We start from the raw sequence: 21,354 nt of genomic DNA on the forward strand, positions 1-21,354 counted from the left end.
TCCAAAGGTTAAATGTCCAAAAACAAAAGGAAAGACAAAATGCTGAACGCTCAGAAGATCAAAAAGGTACAAAGTCCAAAGAAAGCAAAAATATCAAAAACACAAGGGCACAGGCAAGATACATGGGACAGAGGAAACTAGCACTAGACAGCATAGCATAAAGACTCCGTGACAAGGGAACAAACAGAGGGGTATTTATACACAAACTAATTAAGGAACAGGGCGGGGCAGGAAACAGGCAATCAAGACAAACACAAAACACAGTGGCGACCTTTAGAGGCCAAAACAAACATGACAAGATAAACATAACAGCGGCCTCTAGAGGCCAGAACAGTCCCAGTCCTAACAGGCTCGCGTTTCAACTACCTCAGAGCAGCACGACTGAGCTCACTTCAGCCTTACTCAGCACCCAAAACTCGCACGGTTTTGGAGTGAGGCTGAAGTGAGCCCAACCGAGCCGAGTGGGGCTAGGGGCGTGAGGAGACACTCCCCTGTGCACTGATTAGTGAGGAGGAGTGTCCTCACATGCCCCGCGAGCATGCTGGGATCTTTAACCACCATCTGTAAACACCGTAAACCCGGAAGAAGAAAAATTACGACAAAGAAGAAGAAGAAGATCAGAAAACTAGCACCAAGACCAGCAACACTAACGACTCCATGTCCTCCATGTTTATTGTTTACGATCTGGGTCGTGAGACTACCGCTTAAAAGGTCACTGATGTCACTGTTTGCGCCGCCTAACGACATCACGTGACGTCCACCCACTTTCGCTAACTCCACCCAATGTGTCCACCCACTTCCAGCCAGCACGGTTCAGCACGGTTGTAGTCGAAATGCAACCCCAACAGCCCCACCCAGCTCGACTCAGCACCGCACGGCTCAGCCCAACTCAGCGGCATTGGTAGTGGAAAAGCCCCATAATACAAACACAGATATGGATATTCAGAGGACCTTACAGGTACAGGGCACGGTGGTGTAGTGGTTAGCACGGTCGCCTCACAGCAAGAAGGTTCTGGGTTTGAACCCAGCGGCCAGCAAGGGCCTTTCTGTGTGGAGTTTGCATGTTCTCCCCATGTCTGTGTGGGTTTCCTCTGGGTGCTCTGGTTTCCCCCACAATCCAGAGACATGCAGTTAGGTTGATGTGGGACAGCCTTGGGCTGAGGTGCCCTTGAGCAAGGTAATGAACCCCTGACTGTGCTGCCCACTGCTGTGTGTGTGTGTGCGCGCGTGTTCACTGCTTTAGATGGGTTAAATGCAGAGGATGAATTTCACTGTGCTTGAAGTGTGCATGTGACAAATAAAGGTTTCTTTCTTCAGATGATGTCATTATGTTAGATTGTTATTAAACACAATACAAATAGGCAAAATCCAAAAGGGTCTAAACACAGCAATGGCAATCACAAACTAAACATGGCTCTGAACTTTGCACTATGTAAATGTATGTGCTGGTCGAATGTAATCTACAATGAGGAAGGATTATCTGGGGTTAAACTTTTCTGTGTTATGACCCATGCTATGGACTGTGTGGCTTTAATTACTGGATTAATAAACAGAATTCTGAACACATGCACTTACTGTATATCCTTATTGCATGTTGCACTGATTCTTATTTACATGACTCTCTTCTCTGTTTAAGGTGAATCTCCTCCAGTCTCTTTGATCATCAATCCCAACAGAACTCAACACTTTACTTCTGACTCTCTCTCACTGAGCTGTAACTCTACTGACCAGAGTCGTTCTACTGGATGGACAGTGAGACGATACACACACAGTGAGGGAGTGTTAGATTGTTCTCCATGTAAAATCAGCTCCCTCTCCACATCCTACACTGGAGTTTCCTGGTGTCACTCTGAATCTGGAGAAAACAGGAATCCTGTTAACATCACAGTGCAGGGTGAGTCTTCATGCAGTGTGTTTATTATTAAAGGAAAAGGGAAATGTTTCATTACAGAATATTCAGAACTCTGAGTTTCCAGCTGGGAAAAACTGTTCAAGAAGACAAAAACATCTGGAATTTTTTCTCTCAGTACATCTCATTATCTCTAGCCGCTTTATTCTGTTCTACAGGGTCACAGGCGAGCTGGAGCCTATCCCAGCTGACTACGGGTGAAAGGCGGGGTACACCCTGGACAAGTCGCCAGGTCATCACAGGGCTGACACATAGACACAGACAACCATTCACATTCACACCTACGGTCAATTTAGAGTCGCCAGTTAACCTAACCTGCATGTCTTTGGACTGCGGGGGAAACCAGAGCACCCGGAGGAAACCCACATGGACACAGGGAGAACATGCAAACTCCGCACAGAAAGGCCCTCGCCGGCCACGGGGCTCGAACCCGGACCTTCTTGCTGTGAGGCGACAGCGCTAACCACTACACCACCATGCCGCCCTTCTCTCAGTACATTCCCTGTAATTTCTGTAATTCTGAGTATGGATATGTTTTTGCTGTTACTTTCCAGACTGAGTACGAGTCCATGCTTACAGATACCCACACTGATAATGATAATGAAACGAGTATTTTATTGAGTATTAATCAATCAGGGATGTCACAAAGCATTTTATTTCTCTCTGTTTATGTTGATTGCTGCTGTGTGCAGTGAACTCATTGTGCTTGGTTTCTGATTAATATGTTCTGGTATTAAAAGTGTTTGTAATAGAGAGTGCAAGGTGGCAACCTGAGTCATATCAGTGAGTTTGGTGATGAGAAATGTCCTGTGAATTTCACCTTCACTCACCAGTAAAGTGTAGACGTTGTGGAGTGAGGGGAAAGGAAGTGTACATGGCTCAGTGCTCAGTGCTGTCATGTGTGACAGTTTCTCTACCGTCTGTTTGTATATAGGTTATTTATACATTCAATATCGATCAATGAGAGAAAATATTTATTTATTTTGTAAATGTGGTTTTCTGTGTTGTAGATGGTGCTGTGATCCTGGAGAGTCCTGTCCATCCTGTGACTGAGGGACATCCTCTGACTCTACGCTGTTTATATCGAAACCCAAAGCCCTCAAACCTCCGAGTTGATTTCTATAAAGTTGGATCAGTCCTCCAGACACAGACTACAAAAGAGATGATCATCCATAAGGTCTCAAAGTCACATGAAGGTTTCTACCACTGTAAACACCCAGAGAGAGGAGAGTCACTGAAAAGCTGGGTCTCAGTCAGACGTGAGAAACCTTGTGTGAATTTATTTGTATTTCATTCTAGTTTTAATAACATGGTTTAGTTGTACAGTGTTTAAAGCTTAAATTCTGCTCTCTTTCTCTCCTCAGTCCCAGGATTTAGATCCAGTGGTGGAACAGTAGGAGTGGCTGTGGGTTTGGGATTTTTGTTCATTGCGTTACTGATCTTAATGATCCTACTGTGGTCCTACAAAAGAAAGAAAGGTCTGATAACTGATTTTGCTATTTTATGTTGAATATCATCAGAATTTCTAAAGAATAAAGAAAATTATGAGGCATCACATAATAGTTTGATTGTTTTGGGCAAATTCTCAGTAATTATTGTGGGTGTGAGATCTGTCATACTGAACCTGGTTTCATAATAGAATCTGGGTTTTTGTTAAATCATTAAGTTTAGTTGGAAATATGACTTTACTACAGGTTGTGCAGTTCATACATGTAGTTTCACTCCTCTAACTCCATATTGTTATTAGAATTATATCATACTCTCCCTGTTCATTACGCTGTAATCAGGGCTGTGTAAAATAAAGTGTTTCTGTTCCTATTTACACCCTGTTCAGATGTAGAATCTGTCTCCCTCTATAGAAAAGCAGCAGAAAACCAATCAGACATCAGATCAGAATCAGAGGCGGTCAGGAGCTGAAGACTCTCAGGCAGGACACACACCACTTCAGGCTGGTCAGACACTGTCTCAGTGACTGTTTATTTCTACATTTATTCATAGAAACTCACATCTTTCTTTGAAATCCATTGTAAAATTATAATCTCATAATAATAAAACATTTTATTTGTTTGAAATCTGTTATGTTTTGTAATCTACAATCACATTTATAACAAATTCACTGAATCTTTGTTCTTTTTTCTGTAGGAACTGAACACATTTACGACACTGTGGCTCAGGCAGATACGAGTGGAACAGGTACAGTGGTGCTTGAAAGTTTGTGAACCCTTTAGAATTTTCTATATTTCTGCATAAATATGAGCTAAAACATCATCAGATTTTCACACAAGTCCTAAAAGTAGACAAGGAGAACCCAGTTAAACAAATGAGACAAAAATATTTCACTTGGTCATTTATTTATTGAGAAAAATGATCCAATATTACATATCTGTGAGTGGGAAAAGTATGTGAACCTTTGCTTTCAGTATCTGGTGTGACCCCCTGTGCAGCAATAACTGCAACTAAACGTTTCCCGCAACTGTTGATCAGTCCTGCACACCGGCTTGGAGGAATTTTAGCCCATTCCTCTGTACAGAACAGCTTCAACTCTGGGATGTTGGTGGGTTTCCTCACATGAACTGCTTGCTTAAGGTCCTTCCACAACATTTCAATTGGATTAAGGGCAGGACTTTGACCTGGCCATTCCAAAACATTAACTTTATTCTTCTTTAACCATTCTTTGGTAGAACGACTTGTGTGCTTATGGTCATTGTCTTGCTGCATGGCCCACGTTCTCTTGAGATTCAGTTCATGGACAGATGTCCTGGCATTTTCCTTTAGAATTTGCAGGTAAAATTCAGAATTCATTGTTCCATCAATGATGGCAAGCTGTCCTGGCCCAGATGCAGCAAAACAGGCCCAAACCATAATATTACCACCACCATGTTTCACAGAGCCCTGTGATGACCTGGCGACTTGTCCAGGGTGTACCCCGCCTTTCGCCCGTAGTCAGCTGGGATAGGCTCCAGTTTGCCTGCAACCCTGTAGAAGGATAAAGCGGCTAGAGATAATGAGATGAGATGAGATGTTTCACAGATGGGATAAGGTTCTTATGCTGGAATGCAGTGTTTTCCTTTCTCCAAACATAACCCTTCTCATTTAAACCAAAAAGTTCTATTTTGGTCTCATCCGTCCACAAAACATTTTTCCAATAGCCTTCTGGCTTGTCCACATGATCTTTAACAAACTGCAGACGAGCAGCAATGTTCTTTTTGGAGAGCAGTGGCTTTCTCCTTGCAACCCTGCCATGCACACCATTGTTGTTCATTGTTCTCCTGATGGTGGACTCATGAACATTAGCCAATGTGAAAGAGGCCTTCAGTTGCTTAGAAGTTACCCTGGGGTCCTTTGTGACCTCGCCGACTATTACACGCCTTGCTCTTGGAGTGATCTTTGTTGGTCGACCACTCCTGGGGAGGGTAACCATGGTCTTGGGCCACATCCACACGACAACGGCAACGTGATGTTATTTAAAAAAAATATCGCCTCCAAATGGGCAACGATCAGTAGAAATCAGGTCCATATGGCAACGCAACGCTTGCTGAAAACGATGCAATACACATGCCACACCTCTAGGGGCGCTGTAAGACGGTCCCTTCGGACACACCAGAACAACCCATACGAAAAAGAACAGTAAAGAACTTATAAGAGTTTACCACTGTCTTAGTAGTAAATCCTTATAAATATAAATAAATATATATGCCATGTATGATTTACTCCTGAAAGTGGCCCATTTTGCATTTTCCTCATACAAATTTTTTATGAAAATCTAGTATGTATGAAGTGAACATTGTGCATGGTTTTTACAGATAATGTGTATGATGAATTACACTGTCTTTGTATGCTTCATGTAATGTTTGTAGTTTTAAATTATATTTTACAGTTTAAAATGTACATGCCTTTTATATGTAAATCCAACACAAACATATGTGGATTTACATATAAAAGGCATATACATTTTAAACTGTAAAATATAATTTAAAACTACAAACATTACATGAAGCATACAAAGACGGTGTAATTCATCATACACATTATCTGTAAAAAACATGCACAATGTTCACTTCATACATACTAGATTTTCATAAAAAATTTGTATGAGGAAAATGCAAAATGGGCCACTTTCAGGAGTAAATCATACATGGCATATATATTTATTTATAAATCCTTATAAGGATTTATCCTTATATTTATAAGGATTTACTACTAAGACAGTGGTAAACTCTTATAAGTTCTTTACTGTTCTTTTTCGTATGGGAATAGAAGTAAGGACGCATGCGCATAAACTATTATGCGCGAGACTTCATATTAGCCACAAAGTCAGGAAAATCTGTTCGTAAAATTACATTATAATGACCAAATACAATGAAAAGTATTTTTCCAGTCTCACCTGTGAAAGGTAATCCCATGTGATCTCGTTTGGACGGTAAACCTGTTGGTACAGTTAAACGCAGCTAATCTTTATTCTCCGCTTTGACCTTTCCAATATGGCGGCGAGGATGACGTACACGGAAGGCGGCGTCTTTAATGGTCCGGAATAAATTGAATACTACACGTTGATGGATTAATTTGCTGTTTCTCACCTGTGAAAGGTAATCCCATGTGATCTCCTTTGGACGGTAAACCTGTTGGTACAGTTAAACGCAGCTAATCTTTATTCTCCGCTTTGACCTTTCCAAAATGGCGACGAGGATGACGTACGCGGAAGGCGGCGTCTTTAATTGTCCGGAATAAATTGAATGATACACGTTGATGGATTAATTTGCTTTTCTACGCCCTTTTTTGAGGAATGTATTGTAGGACTTAAACCATCATCTGAAGAGGTGAGATCGCTCCTTTTTTCCCCTTATTTTTGCTGGCGGGATTGACTCTGCCCTAAGGGCTATTCTCTCTCTCACTTTGCACCAGGCATTACACAATAAATATTCACAGTGAAAATATTTTGTAAGCGCGTTTCATGAACCAAGTTATAGGATTTCTTGACAACTCGCATCGCATCGCAATGAGATCATTGGCACTACTGGTGTTAAGAATCAGACCATTTTATAAATGAATATTTTGCTGTAGAGCTGCAGTGTTTGTACAATTGCATGTTTTTGCTTCACTATTACTGTCACTATTCTGCTTCTTGCATTACTACTGTGAACTAACACTGAACATAATAATAATAATAATAATAATAATAATAATATCCAAGCTCATGTTTCACTCTCACTAGTGCTCTGTAAGGCTTTTTCCTGGTGATATTCGTTACACTTCTACCCGGCGTGAAGCATTCACAGTCATGTGGTTGTGACGTCATCGTAAACAAATCCGTTTTACTCATCCAGACGACTTCACAACGGCAACGTTGCCAGATCTTTCCACTCTGGAACCCGTTCTCAAAAAGATTGCGTTTTGGGCACCCAAAACGCCGGCGCCGTGTGGACGCCAGGCCTAAACGATAAGCAATTGTATCGGAGTCACCTGAATCCGTTGCCGTGTGGACAGGGCCTTGAATTTCCTCCATTTGTACACAATCTTTCTGACTGTGGATTGGTGGAGTCCAAACTCTTTAGAGATGGTTTTGTAAGCTTTTCCAGCCTGATGAGCATCAACAACGCTTTTTCTGAGGTCCTCAGAAATCTCCTTTGTTTGTGCCATGATACACTTCCACAAATGTGTTGTGAAGATCAGACTTTGCTAGATCCCTGTTCTTTAAATAAAACAGGGTGCCCACTCACACCTGATTGTCATCCCATTGATTGAAAACACCTGACTCTAATTTCACCTTCAAATTAACTGCTAATCCTAGAGGTTCACATACTTTTGCTACTCGCAGATATGTAATATTGGATCATTTTCCTCAATAAATAAATGACCAAGTATAATATTTTAATCTCATTTGTTTAACTGGGTTCTCTTTATCTACTTTTAGGACTTGTGTGAAAATCTGATTGTTTGAGGTCATATTAATGCAGAAATATAGAAAATTCTAAAGGGTTCACAAACTTTCAAGCACCAATGTAGCTTTATTTCATATCAGACATTTCCTCTTACATTAGGTGACTTAACTGTAGATTAACTTGATACAGTAAAGTACAGAAGTGTCTTGTGATTAACACACTGCACTGTGTTCAGGTGAAGCTGCAACTGAGAGCAGCGAAGCCACTTACGCAAAGGTCACGAAGAAAAAGAAGGCAAACAGGAACAATGGTAGAGTGTTTTTAATGCTGGGACATTTCATGCATTTGTTGAGAAACAAAGTCAGCAAATAACACCTGAAATTTTCAGCACATTCAATAATTTAATACATAAACATATCAGGATCCAGGGTCTGCATTTTTCCTCCAGATCAGAAGAATCAGTTCCATCACAGGCTCCATTAAAAGCAGTGATGTGATCTACCGAGTACAAGTCATAAAGATATCGCACATTAAAACCCTTTAGTGCATAAGATGGGTCTAAATAGACCCGGCAGAGTTTAAAATTTTCTATATCTTTATCATAATACATTTTTTTTGCTCAATACTCCATTAATTCCTCAATTGACTTGTTTATGTCCCTTAGAAAGCTTCATTTCATTTTTGGCATCATTGCATTTTACGTAAAAATACCTTTTTTGTTAATACCCCTTTAATGCATAACATGGGTCTAAAAAGACCCGTATTCATTTTCTATGCAATTTCACCAAAGGCTTAGTTTTTCTTAGCTATATTGTAAAATGATCTTGATTCCTCATGCAATAATGCATCTTTTTATGATTTATGGAGTATTTATTCCCAGCACCAATACTTAATTTTCATACTTTATGGTTACTCTTTGAAGTAGAAGACATTTTACATAATTATGTATTATTTAGACACATGGATCTAAAAAGACCCGCTTTCATTTTCTATGTAATACTGTTCAAGGATCAGTTCTTTGCAGTATTTTCTTTGGCAAAAATGTATAGCAGTCCCAGCATTTTTCTGTCTACCTAGAAGACCCACATAGGGGCCATTTGGCCCGACCGCTTTTCCCCAATACACTAATCACTCATTTTGTTATGGTAATGAGGCTGTTAGTGGCAGTGTGTGGGGTGAGGAGGTTACATTTCACACACTTCACACTTCAGTGGTGAAGTCATGTTGGCTACTTCTGTGTGAATGTGAGAATGAGGAATAAAAACACATTCTATTCTAAAATGTGAACATGTGAATGTCCCATGTGACCATAACGACTCATGTGACTGCAACCAGACAATTGTTTGATGGATAAATAACTCAGTGCACATGGACTATCGCTTCAGTTCCCTCAAGAATTTTGTGGTGAAAGAAGCTCCTCTCCAAGGAACGAAGATGCAGAGATTCAACATTCAACAGGCATTGTAAGATTTCATTTCTAAGCTGTAAGGTAACTAACAGCCACATTTCCATAACAAAATGAATGTCTACAGGGAGGACTTGGGGCCAATTGGCCCTCTTGTGGGTTTTCTAGGTAAAAAGGCCAAATGGCCCCTGTCTGGGACTTCTAAATCATTCAAAATTACAATTATTTCATATCTGACTTATGATATTTAAATTATTTAAAAGTATAAAACAATACATTGATTCGGAGCATTGCATGAAAAGAGTTTATTCAAAGACTTACTGTAACAAGAACTTATTTTCTGAATGACATATTCAGAAATAATTCTGAATGAATATAATTCTGATTCTATAATTCTGAATGAATTCTGAATGAATTCTGAATGTTTTACATAAAACATGTAAAACAGTAAAATGACTGTGACTGAGATTGTAAAATATGAATACTAAACAGTAAATTGATAATGTCAGTGAACCACTATAAAACGGACCTGGTATGTAAATACACTAAGTAAAACTGCATATAATCATGGGAAAAGGTCAGTATTGACCTACATTGTTACAGCTTTCTCAGTTCTTGCACATTTCACAAATCACCTGAGTGAATTTGTGTTCTTTGCACACAGGCCGTGCACATCGGGAGCATGAGTGAGACACTTTTTTTGTCTCGCGCATAGGGACACAGGCTGCACCTCTTTCTCTTACTCTGCAAGACACGGTTTGGCTCCTGTGGCTGGATGAACTGCCTCTGTAAGCCACACATCTCCATTGCCTGAATGACATGCTTCTGCAGATGGAGACTGGTCTCCAGTCGCCTCCTCATGTGAGGCATGATTAGCTCTTGAGCCAATTCCTTGATGAAGAGGCGCCGGGCATTTGGCACACCACCCATATAATCAGGGTGATGTGCTGTAAAAACAGTGAATGCGTTCAGAGCAGCAACATCGACCACATTTTGCCAGAGCACCATAGGCCACCTCCTTGTTCGCCGCTTTGATGTGTATGTTTGGACCATTTGGTCCATGAGATCCACGCCTCCTTTGGTTTTATTGTAGTACTGTATGACCTCTGGCATGTCATTTTGGAGTTTTGAAGTTCTGATTCTTCACAATCAACAGGTCAACAGTGATCAACAGTGGTCCGCAGTATTTGTGTTCCTGACTGGAAACAGTTGCAAATATATTTTAGTTCCTAATGTGAGTCACTTTAGATCCATGTCTGCAATAATAGATCAATTATTTGTCTGTGCTTGTTTATAATATATAAAATAAATAATAGTGTTGTACATAGAAAACTACCTAATTTATGACATTTTAATCCATTTCCTATTTAAAATATAATAATTGTGGAAGTTGTAACTGGAAAAAAACAACAACAACTTACATTTCCATTATAAATGAATGCGGGTCTTTTTAGACCCATGTCTAGAAATTAGTGTAGTAATTCCAAATCCATGTAGAAAAATAAAAAATCACTTTCCTTACATTAAGGAGTACCTAAATAATTACTTTTATAAGTATAATGGGATTAATTGTATTGGTTTTAGAAGTTGTGAGAGTGAATATAACATTAATGCTTGGAATTACATTGGAAATGAATGCGGGTCTATTTAGACCCATGTTATGCATTAGTGGGAGTTCGATAGCTTATGCATCAAATTAAAAAGATGCCACAAACTGAATGATAAAGGAAACTAAAAGAGTTTAAAGGAACAGTCCACCGTACTTCCATAATGAAATATGTTCTTCTCTGGATTGAGACGAGCTGATCCGTACCTCTCCGAGCTTTGCGCGACCTCCCTGTCAGTCAGACGCGCTGTCACTCCTGTTAGCAATGTAGCTAGGCTCAGCATTGCCAATGGTATTTTTTGGGGCTGTAGTTAGATGCGACCAAACTCTTCCACGTTTTTCCTGTTTACATAGGTTTATATGACCAGTGAAATGAACAAAGTTCAGTTACACAAATTGAAACGTGGCGATTTTATATGCTATGGAAAGTCCGCACTATAATGACAGGCGTACTAACACTTTCTGCGCGCTTCGACAGCGCATTGATACTTTCACTCCTGAGTGAAGGTATCAATGCGCTGTCGAAGCGCGCAGAAGGTGTTAGTACGCCTGTCATTATAGTGCGGACTTTCCATAGCATATAAAATCGCCAAGTTTCAATTTGTGTAACTGAACTTTGTTCATTTCACTGGTCATATAAACCTATGTAAACAGGAAAAACATGGAAGAGTTTGGTCGCATCTAACTACAGCCCCAAAAAATACCATTGGCAATGCTGAGCCTAGCTACATTGCTAACAGGAGTGACAGCGCGTCTGACTGACAGGGAGGTCGCGCAAAGCTCGGAGAGGTACGGATCAGCTCATCTCAATCCAGAGAAGAACATATTTCATTATGGAAGTACGGTGGACTGTCCCTTTAAAGATTTACTCTTTAAAAAAGCAGCTCGTGTTCAGTGTAGATTTAGCCAGAGATGGATCATGACTTGTGTTTCTGTTTATGAGTGATGTATTACACGGCTAAAGATCACTGGGATGGTTTTGTTCTCTGCTACTCCAGGTGCTGATGCTGAACAAGGTGCAGGTGTTGGTGATGTGACTTATGCTGAGATTGAACTAAAACCACCAAAAAAATCGAAGAAAGTAAAAGGTAGAGTGAAATAATGAAAATGTATTTTGTATCATGGATCATCTGCACACTACTCTTGTGTCATGCTATGATGTCACGAACAAAACAGTCACTGATGTGCTGTTACAGGGAAACGTCAAGAACAGGATAGTGTGAAGTAGTGGATTTTCATTTCCTATAATAGCACATCCCTGAGGGTTTTATTCCCCCAGAGCCAGGCCAAGATTTTATGGGGCCCTAAGCAGATTTTGATTTGGGGCCCCCACCACCTCGGCACCGCTGATACTATTGACTGTTGTTGATGATTGATCGTTTGCATATCTACCATAAATCTAACATACCCATTTTCAATTTTATTAGTTGTACAGGTAGCTGTGGTTGTTGTTTGTTTTTTATCATACCAGTGTCAACCTGGCACGGTTTTGCCCACCTCTGGGTTGAATTTTCAAAGGTAGCAATCTCATAAGAGTGGTCTGGTGTTCATGTGCACTTTAATATTGAAAGTGATACAGTACTAAGTGGCAGACTGAATGTGGTGGACTGAAAAGTAACAGAATAAACCAGCAGACAGTGCACTTTTTGCTGCATTTTCAGTCGATGCTGAGGAGAGGATTGGAACCCAAGTTTAATCTGACATCCGTTACAGTGCACGTGCGTGAACATGACACCAACTTTGACAGAGGCAGTGAGAATTGATTAACCCAAAAGGCTTGGCTAGGCAGCCCGTTATCATAAAATAATTCAATATTAGGTTTACTGTTGACATAATACTAATGCAGCTCAAACAATTAGAATACTGTGAAAAAGTTCATTTTTTTAAATAATTGAATTCAAAAAGGTAAACTTTCATATCTATATTCATTACACAAAGTGAAATATTTCAAGCCTTTTTTTTGTTTTAATTTTGATGATTATTAGATTAGATTTCACTTTATTCATCCCACATCGGGGAAATTCATGTGTTACAGTAGCAAGAAAATGTCATACAGATAAATAACACTGAAATAAAAATTAGGCAAACGAAAGATTAAAGGATATGGGACATGGATTTTTACCTGGGTATAATTATGTATAAAGGACATAAGAAATGCCATCTAAATCACTGCAGGGCGTCAAAAATGTGAAAATCATCACATTATTCAAGTTTTTCTATACATCAGCGTAAAACAAGGATTCGTTAATGAGCTAGGTGGTCACGTGACCCGTGACGTCACAAAAACTTTCCAAGGAGCCAGCGCTTGGGAATCTAATGTAAACAGGTTACCGAAATGGACGCCATCGACAGTGACATTCCCGATGTTTCACAGAGATATGAAGTTAGACCCTATCAATTCGAACCGATAGCTGGAAATTCACATGAACATGGATCTTGTCTTTACTCTGACGGGTCAGATGATTCTGAGAGAGAGAGTTCATTCAGCCCTCATGAAACTGAAAGCGGTCGGCTGGATAACACTTCCTGGTAAGTTAAAAACAATTCTGCTCAAAGGCTAATGATCTGTTGAAAGAAGTATTATTTTTGTATCATACATTGAAAGTTCATCATAGATCTAGCTAAAGTCCGTTGCAAGCTAGTTTTTTTTTGCTGATATTTTTCGAGATTGATTGAGATACAATGCTTCCAGAGTCCGAGATGAAAACATTCAAAATGGCGAAACGAGTCAGAATTATGATAATCAATAATTGATACACCCAAAATTATAATACTAATCCTTACCTCGGCTTTCAGTCGCTTAGCGCAGAGGTCTTCAACAGGGGGGTTGCGAAATCGCACCGGATCACTCATATCAACAAAAATATTCCTGCCCTGTCCCCTGGCCTCCGTGCAGGGATGCAAACAGGGATGCATCCAGCGCGCCTTTCGGCGGATGCCGCCTTTTTCACGGCTGAATCGCGCAGATCCGATTTAAAAAAAAATAAAATAGCGATGTTGGTTCATGGAACATGAGGCATGAAGTGTAAGGATGAGAGAGAGGCGGTTTGGGTCGGGAAGCTGTGCGCATTTGTGCAGCCTGGCGCAGGTGTGCGCGGCTTCCCGATTTGAACTGTTTTTTTTTTTCTCATCCTTATGCTTCCTGTTTCATGAATTAATATCGCTCAGTACCTGAGTATTAATGTTGAAAGAATCCTCAGTGAAATGGTCCGAATACAGTTTGTGGGAAACAGTAGGTGCAAAGTTTTTTTCAACAGGTGTTCTGTAAAGTTGTCCTACCAAGCCTACTGCGCATGCGCAGGTGAGCCCACACTTTCCTCAGCTTCGGGTCCTTGGGGAATGCAAAAAAACTTACTCCAGGGCATTTCCCATTGGAATTATTGCAACCATAAGCAGCACAATACACCATGATGTCCAATGTATGATGTCCAATGTACTTTAAAGACTATAAAAACAATTTTCTTGTCATCCACTTCTCCATTCATCTACCCGCTTGTGCTGTGCCCGAAAGTTTTTGTGACGTATGATCACGTGACAGCGGCTCTTCCTGTTGCAAAAAATGCATATTGGAAGTCGAGCAGAAATGCCATATAATCATCACGAATATAATGATTTTGCTGAATTTAATAGATTATTTTGTATTTGTTGATGCAATTAATTCACATTTTTAATGGAAAGAAACTGATATAGCGTGCTTTTATGTTTCATGTCCCATATCCTTTAAATACAGAGGGATATTTGCATTATCTACCGTGAAAAAGTATAGAAAAATTGCCTTATTGAGAGGCTCGGAAAAATTGCACATTACAGGCAGACTCTGCGTGTAATATATATGTATGCATAAAAATAGTTTAAGGCCTATATTATTGCACATAATTGCATCGATGAGAGATGGCAGAGGTAGTAGTGGTGAAGTAGTGCAAGTATAACGACAAACAGGTTATTGGTGCTACATTACAAGTTGTGGGTGTTATACAGTCTGACAGCAGCAGGTATGAATGACCTGCGGTATCTTTCCTTCTTACACTGTGGGTGTAGCAGTCTACTACTAAAAGAGCTGCTTAAAGCCCCCACAGCCTCATGTAGGGGGTAAGAGGGATTATCCATGATTGATGTCGGCTTGGCTAACATCCTCCTCTCACCCACCACCTCAATGGAGTCCAGAGGACAGTCCAAGACTGAGCCAGCCCTTCTGACCAGTTTATTAAGTCTCTTCCTGTCCCTCTCTGAACTTCCACAGCCCCAGCAGACCACAGCATAGAAAATCAGTGATGCTACCACAGAGTCATATAAAGTCCTAAGCAGTGTCCTGCACACACCAAAAGACCTCAGTCTTCTCAACAGGTGGAGACTACTTTGGCTCTTCTTGTACAGGACATCTGTGTTATTAGTCCAGTCTAGTTTGTTGTTGAGGTGAACACCCAGGTATTTGTACTCCTCCACGATCTCAATGTCCAAACCCTGGATGTTCACTGGTGCAATTTGAGGAGCAGTCCTTCTGAAATCGATCACCACCTCCTTCGTCTTGCTGGCGTTGATGCACAGGTGGTTCAGTTCGCACCAGGCGACAAAGTTGGTGATGACCTCTCTTTACTCCAGATTGTCCCCCTCTGACACATGTCCAACGATGGCTGTATCAGCTGAGAACTTCTGGAGGTGGCAGCTGTCCATGTTGTAGCTGAATTCAGATGTGTAAAGAGGAAAGGAGACAGCACTGTACCCTGTGGGGAGCCCCTGTGCTGTAGACTACCACATCAGAGACAGTCACAGAGCCTCACATACTGTGGTCTGTTAATGAGGTAGTCGATGATCCATGCAGCCAGGTGGCAGTCGACACCAGCTCCCTCCAGCTTCTCCCTAAGCCAGGGGTGTCCAAACTGATCCGTAAAGGGCCGTGTGGCTGCAGGTTTTCATTCCAGCCATGCAGCAGCACACCTGATTTGGCTTATTCAATCAACTGACACACCCACCCTTTAATCAAGGGTGGGTGTGGCTGCAAGTATTTGACTGTGTGAAGACAGTTCAGTTGATTGAATGAGCCAAGTCAGGTGTGCTGCTGCATGGCTGGAATGAAAACCTGCAGCCACACGGCCCTTTATGGATCAGTTTGGACACCCCTGCCCTAAGCAGTGATGGCTGGATTGTGTTGAAAGCACTGGAGGAGTCAAAGAACATGATCCTCACAGTGCTCCCAGTGCCCTCCAGGTGCAAAAGTGACCAGTGGAGCAGGTAAATGACAGCGTCATCCACACCAATGCCCGGTCGATATGCGAACTGCAGGGGGTCCATCTTGCTGTTCACCAGGTGTCGGAGGTGGGAGAGAACAATCCTCTCCATGATCTTCATTAGGTGAGACGTTAAAGCTACTGGCCAAAAGTGGTTGAGCTCCCTGGGGTGCGCAGTCTTGGAAACTGGAACCACACATGATGTTTTCCACAGAAGTGGAACTTTCTCCAGACTGAGGCTCAGGTTGAAAATGTACAGAAGAATCCCACAGAGTTGATCTCTACAGTCCTTAAGCAGTCTGGAGCTGATACCATCAGGGCCAGCAGCTTTCCTCGTCTTGATCCTCCTCAGCTCCTTCAACACCTGATCAGCTGTTATGGAGAGGCGAGGGGTGTAGCCGAGGTGTGACTCCTGTAGAGTGAGGTCGGGGGTGGAGTGTGTGGATTGGTCTGGCAGGGAGCGGAGGGGGGTGATGTGGTGTGAGGAGGGAGCTGTTGGTGTCAGAGGTATTATGGGGGGGTGAAGTGATATCACAGACAGGTCAGGACTATGGTGAGTGGGGGAGGGTGGGGTGGCACAGTCAAAACTGTTGAAAAAAAAAAGAGATTCAACTCATTTGCCCAGTCCTGGCCCCAGATACATGCCCCCTCCCACTGTCCTTTGTGTGGCCAGAGATGGTTTTCAGGCCTCTCCATACCTCTCCGGTGTTGCTCCCCTTGAGGTGCTCCTCCAGCTTCCTCCTGTAGCTGTCCTTGCATCTCGTTATCCCCCTCTTCAGCTCCCTCTGCACTCTCCTCCATGTTGCCAGATTTAAAAACTCTCTTCTCGTTATTAGGGCTTTTAGTTCAGAGGTCACCCAAAGTTTATTGTTGGGAAAACACCGTACCTTCCTGACTGGCATAGTGTTAACACAGAAATTAATGTAATCCGTGATGCAGGTTGTTAGGCTATCAATGTCATCCCCGTGAGGTTCACACAACACATCCCAGTCCGTGGTGTCAAAACAGTCCCTCAGTGCCATACTGGTCTCCTCAGACCAGCTCCTTACATACCTCTTGGTGGGTGGTTGTTTATTCACCATAGGTATGTATGTAGGGGACAAGTGAACCAGATTGTGGTCAGAACAGCCCAGCGGGGGGAGGGGTGATGAGCTATATGCATCCTTGGTGTTCACATACATTAAATCCAAATCCATTATGGCTTGCAGCTCATGAAAATCAGAAATCCAGTATCTCAAATTATTAGAATATTTCTTAAGATCGATTCAAAAATGATTTACAATACAGAAATGTCCAACTTCTGAAAAGTATGTTCATTTCTACATTCAATACTTGGTGGGGGCTCCTTTACCATGAATTACTGCATCAATGTGGCGTGGCATGGAGGCGATCACTGCTAAGGTGTTACCAAAGCCATGGTTGCTCTGACAGCAGCCTTCAGGTCATCTCTATTTTTGGGTCGGGTGTTTCTTGTCTTCTTTTTTCCCCCCTTAAGCAGTTTAGATGAGCTGGAGTTTTATTCAGGAAATTAATCAAGGATTTGTTTCTTGTTCCCAACTAGAGAGAGCCAGTCTGGCTGAGGATACTGTATACTCAGAGCTTCAGCAGAACATGAAGGTAAAACTCATGACATTTATAATGCCTAAAAGGCAATCCAAACACCATGAGGTAAAAAACATGTTTAAAGGTGGGTGCTCATTGGGCAGAATTTGACCACAAGCAGTTATGAGGTGACAACAAAAATATTGTGTTCATGTTTCTCCTTGACCCTCATATCCATGTCCACAAAAACCTGCCTCTCAGAATCTATGGTGACTGGAAGAGTTCATCTGTGTTAGTTTAGTTGCTATCTAGGCAACTTTCCATCATCTCATTCTGCTTGGTCAGTCACATCATAGTTCATTATGAACTTACGAACAAGCCTCATAACTTCCTAAATTGTTGCTGTGGTCATTGCTTCAAACTGTTTAGTAGTTTGTACCACCATCGATGGCAATATCAGGAGAAATGTATTTCTAAAAATACTTATGCAAGCCCTTTCTCTCTCTGCAGTGAGCTGTGAGTCTGTGCACGCTGATGAAGTGACGGTCATCAAACAGATCAGTGGAAAACTGTTAATTGTGTCTGTCTTCTGTTTCTTCCCAAAATGCTCAGCTGTTAGCTTTAAACTGCTATTGTTATGGTCTAAGCTTGGATAATGCCAAACCTGCCAGCAATTTTGAGAACTTGCTCATATCAACCATGCTCTGATGAACCTGCAGAAGCCAAAACATCAGGCTCTTACTGGAGATGTGTGTAAATAGCAGAAGTTCAGGCCATGGATCAAGTCAGTCTGAAGAGTTTAACATGCATGAAAATCCCTCACCTTTCGGCGAAATTCGCCGTTTTGAAACCAAAATGGGTGACCTACGTGAATCGTGTAGATCCGATGAGAAAAAAAATTGGGGGGGGGCGGGGGTTTTGATATTGACCCAAAGGGCAAGGAGGTCGCTTCGCACCCTGTAAAAGATTTATTCCTTTGTAAGGATAAATTGTAAGGATTTATTCTTAATTGTAAAGGATTTAGTCTGTGATCCTCTGTTCAGTATTTTTGTTTAAAATGACTGAGGCCTTCTGTCTCAGTTAGACACAGTATCTTTGTTTAAAAATTCCATTCTGTCTGCACATTGCTATCATATATCATCAGAACATTTTGTTTATTGATCAGAAATGTGTCATGTTTATGATTGATTCAAGATTTACACACACAGCGCCAAGGTCTTCAGTGATGTCACACCTTCACTCACACACACACACACACACACACACACACACACACACACACACACACACACACACACATCTGAACATTCCATCAGAACACTGATGTAATTAAGATGTGACCTGCTCAGACCAAGGTTTCCCTACAGTCTCTGAAGCATGCAATGATGTCATACACACACAGAGACATCAAAATGATGTCACTCACTCACACACCCCCATATATACACACACACACACACACACACATCTGCAGTGATGTCGCTTCATCCACACAGGTAACAGACACATAAAATCCCCTGTATTTTCTTGCCTCGTTGGGGACTTGTGAATAAAGATTGCGAACTTATGGGGTTCCTGTCTTTTTTCGCGACTCGCCCCAGAGCGGCTCTGGGTGACACGGGGGGACTGATCTCGAGATGGTGTAATTGCTCTGGCTGAGGCTGAGGGCAAGAGGTGAAGAAACCTAACAGTTTTTTGGGGGCTCGTCTGGGATACTCCGAATCAGGTAAGAACCTTAAGGTATTTTAAGGGACTTCCGCCTGGTTGGTAGTATCCGAAAACCCAGTTATCTCCGTGTGCGAGTTGCCACGGGCCGATTTGTTTATCCCCGTGAATAGTTTCACGGGACGATTAGAGCGCGCGCGTCTGTGTGAGTTAACACAGAATAATTAATCTCGAGACTATCCTCTCGTGTCACCATGGGGGGAAATTGTGTTAAGGTACTCAGAGTAGACCCCGAGGAAACCCCACGGGATTGGATGAATCACTGTGGTTTAGCATTCTACACAAATTCTAGACAATCTGGCCGGCTGGATTGAATCCCAGCCTCAGTTTTGATTTATCCTTGTGCAGGCATTTGCAATATCTAGGAGCTGTGTAATGTATATTTTATTTTTTAATTGTTTCAGCATTTATATATGGCATTACTGGATATGCACAAAATAATGAAACAACAAATCAGTACTCTGGACATGAACAGTTAGAACTATGTTTCATACATGTCAACCTTTGGTCAATCAAACCTGTATAACCAAATTCCAAAATCCTTATTTCCCTTATAAAATCCTTATAAGATGCAAATTAAAATAATTTACCTAAAATTTGTACCAAACGATACCATTGTATCATTTACCTAAAGTGATAATTAACAATGATATATCCCAGTTACTTTTTATTCAATATTAATAACAATAAACCTTCAGAATGAATACAAAGCTCCAATGTTTGACAAAAACACAGTGTCACTCTAATGTTCTGAATTGTACTCTCTTATCATCGTGGGAATTGATTATAGCTCTAAATAAATATTGAAGTTTTTTTAAAGAATCCGTATAACTATTTGTACGCCCGTATACTATGTTTATTGAATCAAATCCGTATAAAATACGGACATTCTGTATAGGTTGACATGGGTGTGCGTTATAATCTCAACGAAAGCTTCACTGAATTTAGAACAAACTCGTATGCGTCTGTATCGAGTCGCTCGATCGAGTCATTTTTATGTTTCGTTTCGAAAAAGATCCGAATCGTTTGTGAATCTCATCACTGTTACTGAAGGAGAGAGAGAGATCCTCCTCCCTCAATACAGAATGGAATTGTCAGAGGAAAAATCTGCTTCTTAATCAATTAGTTTCAGCGTTTGGTGAGTAGGTCATCTGTATTTTATTTTATATTCACTGTGTGTCGATAGTCCGAAACTTGTAACTGGAAAGATACCAGTAAAGTCACGAGTGGTCCGTGAGGTGATCTACAAATGTAGTCAGCATTTTCAAGATAAGCTAGCATATGTTTTGTAACATTATTAGAAAGTTAAATTTATCCAATCTTGTTTTTAATGGCAAACAAATGGGCCTGTAATTTCATCATTCTTATTACCGTATTTTTGGGACTATAAGCCGCACTTAAAATCCTTAAATTTTCTCAAAATTTGACAGTGCGCCTTATAATCCAGCGCACCTTATGTATGATTACTTGTTGTGCTTACTGACTGATTTTATGTGGTACAATGCGCTCAAAAATTTGTCAATGTGTAAGTACGACTTTGGCAAGCAACAAAGCCGCTTCGCTCAATGGATATTCCGAGCATTACGGTCCTCGTAACAGGACCCCTGAGCAGTCTACAAGACTGCCTGACTGTAATGTCTATACGTACTGTGCTTCAACATTATATTACAGTACATTCGTGTGTACGTAAAAGGACCCCCAAAATGGCACCTGTTAAGAGGCATGCTTACGAAGTGTGTTTCAAGCGGGTTAGAAGAAGGAATGAGTCAATAAGTAAGTGTAATCTGCTAAATCTAAAATTTGTTTTCTTCATTTCAGTTCATTCATGTTCCTCCTAATTTTGAACAATTTTGAACTATTGATATGAAATGTTCTGATTAACTGTTTGCTGAATTTTAAACCTCCATACTTTTGCGTTTAAAAACCCACAGAGGATATGGAATGGATAGGCCTTTAATGTTTAGTTAACCATAATTTTTTCAGCAAGAAACAAAGTTAACAAACGTTTACTTGAAGAATGTTGAAAAAAATTTTTTGTCCTTCCAGTGGTGTTTATAAATTGG

The 21,354-nt window shown here is 41.1% G+C and overlaps 2 protein-coding genes across 2 annotated transcripts in view; one reads left to right on the forward strand and one right to left on the reverse strand.

Moving 5' to 3' along the window:
* LOC132882146 (obscurin-like) overlaps positions 1 to 21,354 on the forward strand; it is a 181,504-nt gene that overhangs the window by 158,937 nt on the left and 1,213 nt on the right. The window contains exons 13-20 of the mRNA XM_060915420.1: positions 1,637 to 1,894; positions 2,920 to 3,168; positions 3,274 to 3,387; positions 3,769 to 3,861; positions 4,052 to 4,102; positions 8,024 to 8,098; positions 11,798 to 11,887; positions 17,586 to 17,641. Of these exons, the coding sequence (XP_060771403.1) occupies positions 1,637 to 1,894; positions 2,920 to 3,168; positions 3,274 to 3,387; positions 3,769 to 3,861; positions 4,052 to 4,102; positions 8,024 to 8,098; positions 11,798 to 11,887; positions 17,586 to 17,641 (986 nt within the window). The remainder of the gene's footprint in view (positions 1 to 1,636; positions 1,895 to 2,919; positions 3,169 to 3,273; positions 3,388 to 3,768; positions 3,862 to 4,051; positions 4,103 to 8,023; positions 8,099 to 11,797; positions 11,888 to 17,585; positions 17,642 to 21,354) is intronic.
* Positions 6,118 to 21,354, reverse strand: part of LOC132882167 (uncharacterized) — a 244,013-nt gene continuing 228,776 nt past the window's right edge. Inside the window, exon 4 of the mRNA XM_060915445.1 lies at positions 6,118 to 6,127. The gene's annotated coding sequence lies outside the window, so the exon portion shown is untranslated. The remainder of the gene's footprint in view (positions 6,128 to 21,354) is intronic.

Source organism: Neoarius graeffei, chromosome 1 (genome assembly GCF_027579695.1).
Source record: "Neoarius graeffei isolate fNeoGra1 chromosome 1, fNeoGra1.pri, whole genome shotgun sequence".
Lineage (NCBI taxonomy): Eukaryota > Metazoa > Chordata > Actinopteri > Siluriformes > Ariidae > Neoarius > Neoarius graeffei.